This window comes from Mus pahari, chromosome 3, assembly GCF_900095145.1.
Source record: "Mus pahari chromosome 3, PAHARI_EIJ_v1.1, whole genome shotgun sequence".
NCBI classification, from domain to species: Eukaryota; Metazoa; Chordata; class Mammalia; order Rodentia; family Muridae; genus Mus; species Mus pahari.
This window is the reverse complement of record NC_034592.1, coordinates 126,344,377-126,358,750: the sequence shown is the minus strand read 5'-3', so window position 1 is coordinate 126,358,750 and position 14,374 is coordinate 126,344,377. Positions and strand designations below refer to the sequence as shown.

Here is a 14,374-nt window from a genome sequence, read left to right as displayed (position 1 = left end):
ACAACAACAACAACAACAACAACAACAACAACACACACACACACACACACACACACACACACACACACACACACACACACTAGTCTACCCTTCAGAGCTGGGCTTCCAGTTCCAAGGTGAAACATACTTAGCCTCCAAAGCCAATGCAAACACGCCTGCTGCCTCAGGAGCAGCTGCAGATGTCCCAGAATGTCTCAGAGTACAGTTGCCATACAAGTCTGTGGTAGCCTGGAAGAGAAGATATGGAATACTGAATGAACAAACCACACTGTACTCCAGGGCAGAATCCATTTGTCTTATGTAAACTATCCTGAGCAGCCAATAGTCAGTGGTGATTTGGGGTGCACTGAGCTTGGCTTTTGGACTTATCATCATGAGTCTATCGTGAGATATCATGACTTAGGTTAACAGTTTTCTTTTCTGGAAGGAAAAGTGGTATTCCCAAAGCAGACCAAATATCTGAAGGATACATAGGGAGATCAGGTTATTCAAAACAAATATTCCTTTCTATCTAAAATTTACAAAGAGATTCTGAGTCATGTCTGAAACCCTGATGTATGCTGGCTACCACCAAGCTGTGTTCAGGGGGAAGACGTGGATACCTGAGTGTTAACACACTTTTAAATGAGAACAATTTCATTTTCAAGATTTATGAGAGCTAGAGTTTCCACGAGATCATGTATAAACCACTAAAAATCTCCCTCTGTAGCAACCATTCTCATCCCATGGCTTGTGGCCCCCTAGGGGTCGCATATCAGATATCCTGCATATCACATAGTTACATTATGATTCATAACACTAGCACAATTACAGCTATGAAGTAGCACCAAAAATAATTATATGGTTGGGGGGTCACCACAATACAAAGAACTGTATTAAAGGTCATAACATTAGGGAGGTAGAGACTACGGCTCTAGAGAGATATTCATTTATTTATTCATTTATTTAAATTAAAAATTTTTGAGGCAGGATTTTTCTGTGTAGCTTCAGCTGTCCTGGAACTCACTCAGTATACTAGGCTAGCGTCAAACTCAGTGATCCACCTACCTCCGCCTCCCAAGTGTTAGAATTAAAGATGTGCATCACCACCACCCAGCTAAGAGAGCATATTATTTTGGGGAATAAAGGATTAGGAAGATTTAAAGGTGTCTATTAGGAAAATTACAATATCAAAAAAAGGGGCCTTATCCAGGCAGGTACATCAAGGGTCTTAGATAAGGGCTGAAGACACTTGGACCTTTGGGCAAGCTTCCAGAAGCTAGAGGGCAGTGCCACACATAGAGGGAGGGTTGGGGGCTGCCAGCCACTGTTCCTTTCTGTTTGGTTCTGGATGAGTCAGAGGCACTGAAGTCCCATGCTGCTTGAAAGGAACTGGCATAGCCTCTTCATCAATCTTAGGAGGAGCACAGAGGGGTTAGTAGTTAAGGGGTACACCTCTTCTAGGCAGAAGGCTTCTTTCTCTTCTATCATCTATGGAGCTGACTGGCCAAGGCTGAGAAACCAGAGGAGAGTGTGGTGTTGAAACCCTAATGGTAATAATGACTGTGTTCCAAGCTCCTGTCCTCTTCTGTAGAGGAGTCTCAATGGCAGTGGAAAGCCAGCCAAGGTGTAGCTTATCCGTGACTTTTAATCATATGTCAAGTGCCTGGCATAGAAGACCTGGAATGTGAGCAAGGCAGCAAAAGAGGGAGAGATCCTTAAAGCGTTATTGTGCTCTGCAGCCTGGGGTTGGAGGGATAATTTACTATTACACCAGTTGCTCTGGAGGAAGATGGTTTCCTCTGGGGTGATGAGAGAGAGGGGGTAGGGGGGAGGGAGAGAATATGAATGAGTGCACCCTGTGACTCTTAATTTGTGTTTTAAAAATCATGGATCTCTTTTATAATATAATAAACTCACACTTTCACCCCCTGAAAAAAAAAATACACAACATACACAACTGTGCTGCTGCTCACCTTTAGGAACTAGATAAGTCACTTATGGATATTATTATTATTATTATCATTATTACTATCATTATTATTCTATTCTCAGGCTGGAGTATATGTTAGGGCAAACATTATACCCTTATTCCTACTCTGGTGGCTTTTCTTATGTCTTACTGGGGTGTTTTCTTGGGACTTGTGACGCAATGCTTAAGTCCTTACAATTATTGTTATTCTCGCAAGTGACATGCCAAGGAGACTTATTGATAAACCAGAGCTCATCATCACTTGTATGCCAAAACAAGGAAATCTATGGGAAATGACCTAGAAAAGGCTCATCACATGATCTTGCTTCTCACCTTGGTAAAGCACACTTTGACACAGAATGTCCTCCTGAGAAGCCGTGATAATTTATGAAGAGAAAGGGATGGTATTGGGAGATGAGTCTGCTATAGAGGGGCTCTTGGCCACAAGGAAGCTGGTCAGGAAGTAGCTCGCACTCACCACACCGGCCTCAGGATTCCTCTTCCTCCCATTGCTGAAGGTGGACGCTAAGGTGGAAGAGCAACTCTCATCATACAAGGCGGTCCTGCCATCATTGATGGCTGAGTTGATGGAGATGGTCCACATGCTTGAAGCATAGCCGTCACAATTGCAGTCATCGTAGCTGCCACCGTCCCCAGAGGCCCACACATAGATGCTGCCTTTGCCCCCACGGCCCTGGTAGAGGAAGGAAGATATGGTGCTAAGCCCAGCACTGAGGAGCCAGATGCTGCAGGGATTGAGGGAGGGAGGGATGCCCAGGTAAGGTTCTGGCTTAAGCGGGGTCAAGATTTGAGCTAATGCAGCTTAAATAACCAACCTCATTTTACCTGGCCGAAATTATTCTTCTGATGGGAGCTAGTAGGAGTGATATTATTGCTCAGAATGATACAAAGTCACCAGAATTTATAATTTTAGTTGAGTATAGGAGGTTAACAAAAGCTGGAAGCAACACCTTAAAATTTACAGATAAAATGATCTTTTAAAAAAAGTCTTAAAATTCACAGAACTCATTTAAAAGAAAACTGTAAAGATAGCACATGCTCATTATAAAAAAGTATCAAAGTGTATGTAAAAGAAAAATTAACCCTCCAGAGGCAACCATTGTGATTTTATTCTTAATCTTACATGTAATTGTTCAGGGGAATTGAAGTGTATTTGTAGTGATGCTTATGTTATGTAAGTATGCTTATATTGAACTACATAAGATGCACATGTAGATATAAGTACAGAGAATACGTTTTATCAAAATAATATAAAAATCCTACGTATTATGTGCACATAGCTTTTTTTTTTTTTTTAAACCTAATTGGGTTTTAACAGAATCCTATTGGAAATACTTCCTGCCATTTGACCTGTGCAAGGGACCAGCTCTAGAAATAAAGCCTAATGTGGGGAGATGACAGATAGCCAGTGATGTCAGAGCTCAAGAGGACAGCATGGTGGTTACTCCCATTCGGGCATCAATTCAGCCATTAGAAGACAAGCTGGGCTGTGAAGGACTGGAGTGAGGGCTGCTCCTGTCTGCTCCCTGCTCTGGGTGTTTGTATCTTTCCTGACCTTGGTGACCAGGACTGGGCCATTTGCTTCTTGCTTTTTCCTCTGTTATCTTTGAGGCGGTGGGGCTAGGGGTGGGTGAGGGGGTGGGAGGGCGGGGAGTGAGGGGCAGGTGTACCAGCTCCCCTTCCTCCACAACTTGGAGCAGGGTGGCTGGATGAACCTCTAAAGGGAGGGGTGGAAGAGAGAGAGGGAGGGGAGGGAAAGAGAGAGAGAGAGAGAGAGAGAGAGAGAGAGAGAGAGAGAGAGAGAGAGAGAAGAGAGATGGGGGGTGGGAGGCAGAGAGTCAGAGGAAGCCTGCCTTCTTGAGGCCACCAGGGATCTGTGATTCAGTGGTTTAAGGTGAGATGTCATTAGAAAACAAGGGGCTGGATCACCCCCAAGGTTTGCCTGCTTCTTGACAAGGAGAAGTGGCATTCTGAATTTCTTCTAACAGGGCTGGGAATTAATTAGCCTGTGACCGAGTGTGTCGATAAGTCCACAAGTAATGGTTTGACTACAGACTAGGAATTGTCTTCAGATTCTTGGTAAATCTATACAACTGAAAAACTCCATTAAGACAGGCGACTGCTCTCAGAAACGACAGCAGAGGAGAAGCAGAAGGTTTCTGCAGGAGGTGTGGAGGGACCTATATCCGGGTTCAGATTAGGGCAAAAAACCTGGGTAACCCTCCCTTACCACTTCTGAGCAGGCTGCCAGCCAGCTAAGCAACCTTGACACAAAGAAACACTTTGGTAGGGATGTTACTGTGGCCTCTACTTAGACAGTTCAGGTATTGATGCCCTTTGTGATATGATGCTGCAGGTTTTTTTTTTTTTCCCCAAGAAGAGAAGGGGGGTGGTCTATTTTCTACCCCTCAGGGCCTGACTGGCTTCATGTCTTGTCTGCCCATTAGAATGTGAGAGACCTTCAGTGGGCAAAGATACTAAGCCCAAGACTTATGAAACCATGTACATCTCTGCTATGTCTCAGAGCTTGGTCACACCATGGCAATGAATCTGACTTAGCCTGATTGACGATAGTCACAGAGCCCAGTCAAATTCACTGCCCCAGCTGATAGTGAACAGCTCCCAGACTCCTGCAAGATCTTCCTTAGACCAGCCAGTCTCTGGCTTACCTTCTAGTTGATCACAGATGCATGATTAAGGCTGTGGGAGGGCACTGGGCTGCAGAGGGGCTGCCACCAAATGGAAGCAAAGGTTTATAGTCCACCCTGGCTTTGTGATCTCGAACTCACAGAAATCCTCCTGCCCCAGCCTCCCAAATGCTGGTTCCACATCTGGTTTCCACTTTGACATCTTAGTACATTAATATGCTTTAAAAAGTTATTTAACTTTTTATTGTAAAAATTATATGCAATATAGAATAATTGAAATATGCAGACTATGGAGAGGAAAATAGGAATTCTTTATAACCTGAGAATAAACGATTCTTAGTGTGATTTTGTGGGTTCCTGACAGTTTTATATAGAGAGGCAAAGTATTAGAATAGCTTTAGAAATGAACCTGGGATAATGAAACAGATTCATTTTATTTCTCTTGCTTAAAAATGTGCTTTTTACTATTATGTAATTAACACCTACTCATGTGATTAATAATATTCTATATCATGTTTTATTAGCTTTTTAGACATTTTACAATTTATTCTTTTTCTTTTTAGATATACATGGAGGATTATTTTTAGTTTAATAAAACTGCCTAATGTTTAAAATAAACATAATTCTCTATGTATCTATCTATGTATAATAATATATGTATGTATGTATGTATGTATGCATGTATGTATGTATGTATCTATCTATCTGTCTGTCTTTTTAGCTCTGTTTGGTGGAGTTACTAAAAGAAGAAGTTTTTGATGAGAAGAAATTGTATGTTTGAAGACTTTTCATCCACATAACATATTTTTGCTCTGTATAATGACTATAGTATTATCATCTATAAATTATAATTGCCAACATAGATTTTTTTTTCTGGCGCTGGGAATTGAATCCAGGGTCATGCACATACCAGGCAGGCCTTCTGTTTCTGCTACAGGAGCTCAGATAGCCCAGGTAGGCCTTGAACTCCTTACGTAGCTGAAAGTGACCATGAATGCCTTGATCCTACAGCCTCTGCTTCCCTGTATTTCTTTTTTGTCCCAGAAGTGCAGGGAAGACTTGGAATGGTATGTGAAGCATTTTGGAGGCGGAGTTGCAGGCTTCGTGCCAAGCATCCCTGGCCCAAATGTGAGGCTTCACTGGGCTTCAGGGGATAAATCAGGAATGGTGTCTCTGAGTGCTCTGTGGCAGGAGGCATCCATTGCCTGCCAAGGCCCTGCCCCTTGTGCCACTGTATCTGACCCACACTCTGATTAAATTTCAACAAGCAGCATCAGGGCTTTGCCTGGCCTGCACCTGATTAATCACCTTCTCCCAGCCAGCCCTGTAACCCTCCCTCCTGGATGGGCAGTCGAGCCAGTCTCTTGCAAGGGGCTCATCTTCATATATTCTAGTGCAGAAACCCGATGCTTGTGCTATGCCCCATCCCCACTCAGTCTCATCAGCACCACAGAGGATTCCTGCAGATTGTCTTTAACTATTTCTAAACTAATTATTTACTCTTTCTAGTAGCAGTCCTTAGATGTGATTGATAAGGGGGCTGAGATATAGTCATCAGAGTCAGTCAGAATGTCCCAGGCTATCTTGGATGTCTGTGTTCCCTTCAGGAGAGGGAAGAGCCTCACGTGTCCTGTCACCATCAAGGTTCTCTCGTGTTGTCTGAATTCTTCCTCTGGTTGTCAGAGGAACGGAAGATGCCGGAGGATGAGACGCTGTGCTTGCTGATGGCTTGCTTGTCTGTTGCTTTCACTCATCCTCCTGCAAGGACTGCATCCTTCCATCCACACAGTGAACTGGTTCAGAGGCCGAGTTTTGTCTGGATTTGTCTCTGATTAGATTTCGCTTTAGCTGAGCTCCACTGACTGTAACAGGTGACAGATGGCATCCTAGATCCCCTGGACCGCAGAACCTCTTGTGCGTGGTTACTTTGCAATGTATGGGTATCTCTTTGTCTTAAGGCTTCTTCCCAAGAGGCTGAAGGCTTCTCTGTGAACCTGCCCTTTGGCTTTCACTGGTAGGACACAGCCATCCCTTGGGGGTGTAAATCTCGATTTTTTTTTTTTAAATCTTAGCTCCTTTGCTAAGATAAATATACCTTTACTGTGTATTCTATGTGGATTTCTGATATTCCATGATTTTAATCACTCATGTAGGTGGCTGGCTTGAATACATGGCCTGAACTGACCTGTTCTGGTTCTTGTTATACCTCCCTACTTGCTCCTGGAACTCACTTTGCCTCCCAAATAACATCAACTCAAATCCTGAATGTAGAGATAATCTCTTGTGCACTGTGTCGACGATTCACCTGTCAGTAAGAAGCCGATTGGCCAATGAGCTGAGGCAGAATTAGAAGGTGGGACATCAGGAGTGGGGAGGGAGAGGAGGAGGATTCTGGGATAGAGACAGGGGAGGAAGAGGTTCAGCTCCACACAAAGAGGAAGAGGTGGCATGTAGCTAACAAGTCACATGGCAGAACATAGAAGAGAATAACAAGATTTAAGTTATAAGCTAGTAAGGGGATGATCCAAGGCTTTTGCCTTAAACTCAAGCCTTGTTTCAGGGTTTGCTTTTGGGAGATCCCAAACTAACGCTGTGTCCCAGTTAGGTTTCTATTGCTGTGATGAAACACCATGACCAAGAGCAACTAGGGGAGGAAATAGTTTGTCTCAGTTTACAGTTTGTGGTCCATCCTCCAGAGAAGTCAGGGCAGGAACTCAAGGCAGGACACTGGAAGCCATGGGGTGGGGGTGGGGATGGGGTCTGCTGCTTACCAGCTTGCTTTCCATGGTCTGCTCAGCCTGCTTTTTTTCTAGCACCTACAGTGAGCTGGACCCTCCTGTATCAGTCACTAATTAAGAAAATGTACCATAGGCCTGCCTACAGGCCATTCTGGTGAAGCCATTTTCTTGATGGTGGGTCTGTCTTTCCAAATGTCTCTAGCTTATGGGCAAGGTAACACAAAACTAGCCAGCACAGGTAGAGATTAATCATTCAGAATCTCTGTTACCAACTTTCCAGCTATACTGTGAAAAATGCTTTAACTAAAAACCTAATATGTACACTACAGAGTTAAAGAGGCAATAAGCCAAGGGCAAAGAGTTCATTCTTTTCCTTTGATTCTGCGGACCAAACCCAGAGCCTTGTGATTGGCAGGAAAGCACTTGACCACCGAGACATGTCATCTGCTAGTCTCTTCCCTTCTGTCTTGCCTGTTCTTTGCTGCCTTTTCAAGCATCTACTGAAAAAAAAAAAGTGGCCCACTGACATTTCTAAAGATCCAAATAAATGAGGTTTGACGGTAGGCACTTGGGAATGGCAAAGACTATGCCAAACAGTGTGGGCATTGTTAAGAGTAGAGACCCATCTTTTCGTTTCCCTTTCAGTTTTATGGCTATTATATTCATCAAACAAAACCCCTATGCAGAATGTTCATATCCAAAGACAAATGTAAGAACCGCCTCTCGGTGACACAGTCAGATTCCTGGGTGTGGATGGATATCATTTTTCCTAGGTGGGTTTTTATTTGGAGTAAGTAAAATAGCTGATGAGGAGTGAGTAAAATAGCCCTTGCTTTTGTATACTACGCTGTCACTTACAAAGCACCCCAAAACTATCTAAAAAGGGTTATCTTGAAACAAAACCCAGAAAAAAGTCAAATGAGAAAAGTTATTCCCCACCACACGGTGCACTCTCCTCTCCAAAAATACTTGCGTGCTGTTGTCAAAAGGTAAGCCATGAAGATTCTTTTCTTCCTTTCCAGCAATCTTGGCATGTGATGCAGAACCATCCCACTTGAGAAGGCCTTTCAGTTGCAGGCAGGGAGGTTACAGATGGAGCAAAGAGAGGGATCCAGCTCTGAGATGTGACATTCAGAGGCACGGTAAATGACAGGAGCCGCCCAGGGATGCCCTGTTTCAAGGAGATCAGCATTGCAAATGTGGACGGAGGGCGTTTGTTGTAGACTTGCCTGACTCTTCCAGCTTCAGGTGCCAAAACACACGGTGTCCACTGTCATCTGATCCTGGGTTGGATGCATGCTTTTAATCATGAGGCAAGTTACATGTTAAGAAAGCAAACTGCTGATGTGTCAAAATGTGCCTTGGCTACTTGAAACAGGGCAGCAACGCCACCTCCTGTCACTAGGTCCCATTGGTAAGGCTTTGCCCTGTGCCATCTAATGACAGGGCTCTCCATACAGTTTTAGATTGGCTCAATTGCAATGGCAGATTGCCACAACCTTGTACCAGGGCATGATTTTGTTAGTTTCCCAACAGGCCCTACCTAAGTGTAGGAAGTGATGGATGACGGATGACTGGCAGCTGTGCACTTCAAGGATCTCTGTGCTTCTTGAACCTTGTATTGAATGTAAGGGAGACAACTCTTAAAGACAGAGAGGTCACAGCTTATTTAGCAAAGCTGATCTGCATGGACAGGATATATGGTGACTCAGGTTGAAAAACTTGTCTTTTTGCAGAAACACACAATTCAGGATCTCAGGTGCTTTCATCCCAGTTTTTACCCCCTCCCAAAGGGAACTTTAAACCTTACTAGGCCAAGGCTGTCTTCTACATACAGGGTGAATATGCAGTATGCGACTTCTGTGACTGAAGGGAAACCAGGGCTATGCTGGAGCACAAGGTCTCTCTCTGAAGGGGACATAGAAGCTCTGTTTGCCAGCTTCCATGCCTGATTTCAAACTACCAGTGTGATGTCACCAGGCACGCAGGAGCATTTCTGTTGTTAAGAGGGAATTATGACAGTCCCCTATCCACTTTGGCAAACCTATTGGTGTCACTCTTGTTCAGCTCCTGTTTAGGCAGTCATATTGGTGAGACTTTGTGGGTGTAGCTTCTGAAGTTGCTAGGAGACACGCTCACAGCAAACTCTCTGGTCCTCTGGCTCTTACGATCTCTCTGGCCCATCTTCCATAATGATTCTTGAACCTTAGACGTGGCAGTGTTTTGTAGTTGTATCTCTTGGGGCTAGGCTTCAATTGCTCTGGATTTTGATTGGATGTGGTTTTCTGTAGTTTTGAATGCTTGCTCTTTAATTAAGATAAAGAGTAAAGAAAGACAGTCGTTTGTGTTTGTAAAAGAGGAAGAGAAAAAAGCTGTCATTAGACCAATGATCAGTCTTGGCTATAAATGAGAGAGCAGGGGACATGAAGGTTACAGAGTCTGGCCAAATGTCCTTTCTGATTGTCTGTTACAAGATTGGAAGGGTGCATTAATTTTCTAGGAGTACCATAACAAAGTACCACAAAATGGGTGCTTTAAACAACAGATACCATGGCCTAGCTGCCATAGAATCTAGATGCTGGAGACTGAAGTGTCAACTGAATTGTTTCCTCTCCACAGATTGGAGGAGAGCTCTTCCACACCATCCCCAGTCGCTGGTGATTCTCTGGCACCCTGGCACCTTGGCGGTTTTTTTTTTTTTTTTTTTTTTTTTTTTACATATGGGTCCTATCTTCAATTTTGTGCAACATTCTTCCTTTGGGCATATCTGTGGGCAAACACTTCCATTTAATAACTGTGGATTTTTTATTCTTATCATACTGGCTTAGGGGCCTGACTCACTTAACCATGCCTCATAGTCACGAGTTATATCTGCACTGACCTGAACTTCAAATTAGGTTATATTCCAAGACACCTAGTGTTGAGACCTCAAAGAGGAGGAATTGGATATGCTATCAAACCCTTTAACAGAGAGGGATGTATGGCCTTATATTTATGTTCAGGTCTTTGATAGAACTTAACAGTACATGAGAGACTTCTCCGTTAGAGGGCGATGATTACTGAATATTCACCATTATAAACTGTTATCCCGCAGAAGAGAAAAAGAAGGCGTTAGACAGGTCTCTGCCCTTGATCCCTTCATATTCTGAGTCTTCACACTGAGCCATATTAATTTTGAAGCCTCGGCTTGGGAAGGACATGTCTCGTAACTTAGGCCCAACATTTCCCTGGAAGCAGTAGGGACAGGTGGCACAGAGGCTGCCAGGTTGTGGTGAGCAAGCATGGGAAGGGGACCTTTGCACTACCTGAATATATGCCCCAAGGAAGAGAAGAAAGGATGAGAGAGAGAGAGAGAGAGAGAGAGAGAGAGAGAGAGAGAGAGAGAGAGAGAGAGATCTAAAGCCAGAGAGAACAGATAGGTAAGGGTGACCTAGGATTTGGACCTCAGAGCCCTAATGTGGGTTTCCACACATCTTACAGCCATCTGGAACCCAGGCAACACAACTCCCCTTCAGCTATCTGAGGACCTGCCTGAATCCTCCTACTGCCCTGGTCATTCCTGCCTCCTTCAGCTGAGCTACCTGGATGTCTGCTCCTGCAGTACTGAGATAAAGAGGGCATACATCTTGGTCACCAAACATTCATTTGACCCTGTCATTCCCTGAATGTAAGTGGCTGCCACTCCTCTTTCTGTTTAGCATGTGTATTTAAAGTGCTATTTTAGGGTCTTAGCATCTTAGGGTCACAAGTCATAGATCCCAGAGTCATGAACAACAATGTCCCTCAGCTCCGGATAGAATCTTGTTCAAACGAAGCATAGGCTACAGCAGGCAGGCTGGGCTGAGACATGACATCTCTCACCACCTCTATCCCTGATGCTTGCCAAGGACCGTTGTTTAAATCCAGCAATTCAGACCAGCTTGTGAAAACAGTTTAGAGACTTATGCTCAAATCACAAATTTTCAGCCCCCCCCCCATGGAGGAGAAAAGTCAGGTCACCCCCAATGTGCCCTTTCTGAATTCCTGATCCATAGGGTCCACATATACAGAGGCTGTGTTTGTGCCATGAAGCCTTGGGTGTTGACTAAGGGTCAGCTGTGCATGGGACTGAGGGCTTTTTCTGTGGGCCGTGGGCATTTCTTTGAAGGATTCCACATATGACTATTTTATAGGCAACAAAGCAGGCTGGGCTGGGTGAATTCATTTGCTGAGAGCTTCTTGGATACTAGGAGTTGGAGTGGGGTCTTGGTCCAGGAGTGCTCCGATCCCTGAACCTGGCTCAGGTCCTACCTAGGTGACCCCTGCCCTGTATAGTCTCTAGGAATTCTTTACCATGTGCTTCTTGTACCACTAAGCCCAACTCTGTGCCTCTCTTCCACAGGACCTAAACATAGAGGTCTATAGGGATGTAGACCCACTTCCACCTGACCCTGCCACTCCATCCACCGTATGTCACCACCACTTTACCCTCCATATCCTACCTCATGGGTGGACCAGGGCCTTGTGGTGACAGGAAAGTCTTTACCTTGTTCACACCATCAGCCATGGCCTGGAGTGTGAGCTCTCGGGGCCCATCAACCGTCTTCCCGTTGTCTGTGGGACCCCAGCTTGCACTATAGATGTCTATCAGTTGAGGCATGTGGCTGATGGAGGAGGCTTCGATGATGTCTGTCATAAAGGGCTGGTCCAGCATCCGGATCCCTGTGTAGAGGTGGGACAAGAAACAAGACTTTGGCACCCTAGCTCTCAGAAGAGAAAAGTTTGGGTTCTGGGAGGAGCTAGGGACCTTCAGTACCCTCAGAACACCATGGAGTCTGAGGATCAAATATGGTGCTCAGATCACCCTATGACTCCTTTTCAGACCTCACTCACGTCTTTCCTTGAGGCACATTTATTCTCTAAACAAAAATTACCTGAGTTCTTAATGGGGAAAGACATGGTGTGCAAGGGTATCCCTACTAAGTCTCTAAGTGGGAACCTAGCCTCCAACAGTGCACAACTGATCACTGTTGATGGGGGAGGAGGGAAGCAAGGTTTCTAGGGTGAATACAGTTGTGTGGAAAGAGGGAGGCAGCTGACACTTAGCAAGAAGCTCCAGGCCACAGAGAGTGGGGGACAGGAATGTTACAAGAGATGAGATAAAGAAGAATAAAGGCATTGTCAGGTCATCATAGCTGAGAAGGAATATAGAGAGGACAGAGATGGAGCACATATAGGGAGGACTGAGATGGAGCATGCTATTATAAATGGTCAGTAATGAGGTGCTTGGTACAGTCCCTTCCTTATGCTTATGGTATGTCTGTAAGTCTGTTATTCTCTGATGCCTTCTGGGAGTGACATCTTGCCATGAAGGAGCAGAGCCTGATGTTTAGGACTGAACTGGGCAAATCAGAGTTGCACATGGGGTCATAAGGGGAAAGAACAAAGAGGCCCCCACTTCTGCCAAGCTGCTCATAGCAACTTCCGGCTGACTAGAAGACCTCTTCAGTGTTAACTCTCCAGCCTACTGACTCCTCCAGATGTTATGATTGGTCCAGACTGCTCTCTACAAGGCTTTGTTATGTGTGTTATGCCTGCTGTAGCTTAGTGTTGGGAAGCTGAAGTACACTCTGACCATGAGGACTTCTGTGGTTTAAGTGTGTCTCCTAAAGATTTGTGCTGGGTCCTGGGGACTCAGTAGCAATATGAGAACTGAGATAATTAGGTTGTTGTGTGGCATTGCTCTTGGAAGGGATTAAAGTGGTTCACCTTAAGGTGGGAACCCTGGGTGGATCCAGTGAGAGTGAGTTGTTAGAGACAGCAAAACAGAACCTCTCCATTCTCTGGCATATATTTCTGCTGGGTCCAATGGAGTCCCCTGATCTTGGCCTTTCATCTTTCAAAGCTATAAGTCAAATAAACCTCTTTATATATACATAACTCAGCCTCAACTATTTTGTTATAGCAACAGAAATTGAGCTAATACAAGGACTATGAAGTGAAGTGCCTAGGTTGTGCCTAGCTAAAATCTGGATCCCAACGCTCCATTCTTAGTTCCCATGAAGCCATAGGAAAAGACTTGTGGACAAAGGACATTATTATTCAAGGACATTATTTCTCAATCTCAATTCTCTAACACAGTATGCAAATTAATTTAAATAAAGGCCACTCAGGTCTTATAGGGCTTGAAGAATTGACAAGATATTGTTTTCTTTCTCAAGACCTATTCTTTTTAAAAAATATTTTATTTATTTACATTCCAGCTGTTACCCCCACTCTAGGCCCCCCTCACAGTTCCTCATCCCATTCCTGCTCCCCCTTGCCTCTGAGAGGGTGCTCCCTACCCCTGCAAGCACCCTTCTTCCCTGGGGTCTCAAGTCTCTCCAGGATTATATGTATCTTCTCCTACTGAGGCCAGACCAGGCAGTCCTCTGTTATATATGTGCCTGAGTTGGGGCTCTTGATTAGCCTGTGTATGCTGCTCAAGGCCTGTTCTTACCTCAAGGGGCTAGGCATTCTCTCTTACCACCTCAATGATGTGAGGTTCACCCCCCCATGTTTGGATCAAAGTTTCTCCCAGAACCCCTTTAGGCAACTTCAGGGGTAGCAGTGCTTTATGTCTTATCAGACAGCAAGGCATTTTTGGTGCCTGGAGTGCTATTATTGTGTTTACTTCTGTCCCTTGGTTCAGCTGGATATTTACCTCCAGATTAATTCTTAGGAGTGAATGTCTGTATGTGATATATCTGTATCTTTCCTCTCCAACAGAAATAACAGGTTCAGAAGAACAAGTAATAAAAGCCATAGACAGCCATTAATCCTTCAGCCTCTGCCTTAACCCTGAAGTCAGGTCACCCATTTATGCCAACTAACATTCAATTATGAATTGATGTCTTTTCTTTTGGAGGAAGTTCATTTAGATTAAGATGCTGGAAAGAGCCCAGATGTCCCTCAATAGAGGGATGGATACAGAGAATGTGGTACATTTGCACAATGGAGTACTACTCAGCTATTAAAAACAATGAATTTATGAAATT

The 14,374-nt window shown here is 44.4% G+C and overlaps 1 protein-coding gene across 1 annotated transcript in view; it reads right to left on the bottom strand.

Moving 5' to 3' along the window:
• The window catches only part of Pcsk2 (proprotein convertase subtilisin/kexin type 2), a 244,055-nt gene that overhangs the window by 19,271 nt on the left and 210,410 nt on the right, over positions 1-14,374 (bottom strand). The window contains exons 8-10 of the mRNA XM_021192543.1: positions 11,884-12,059; positions 2,430-2,645; positions 128-228 (exon numbers count right to left, since the gene is read on the bottom strand). Coding sequence (XP_021048202.1) covers positions 128-228; positions 2,430-2,645; positions 11,884-12,059 — 493 coding nt within the window. The remainder of the gene's footprint in view (positions 1-127; positions 229-2,429; positions 2,646-11,883; positions 12,060-14,374) is intronic.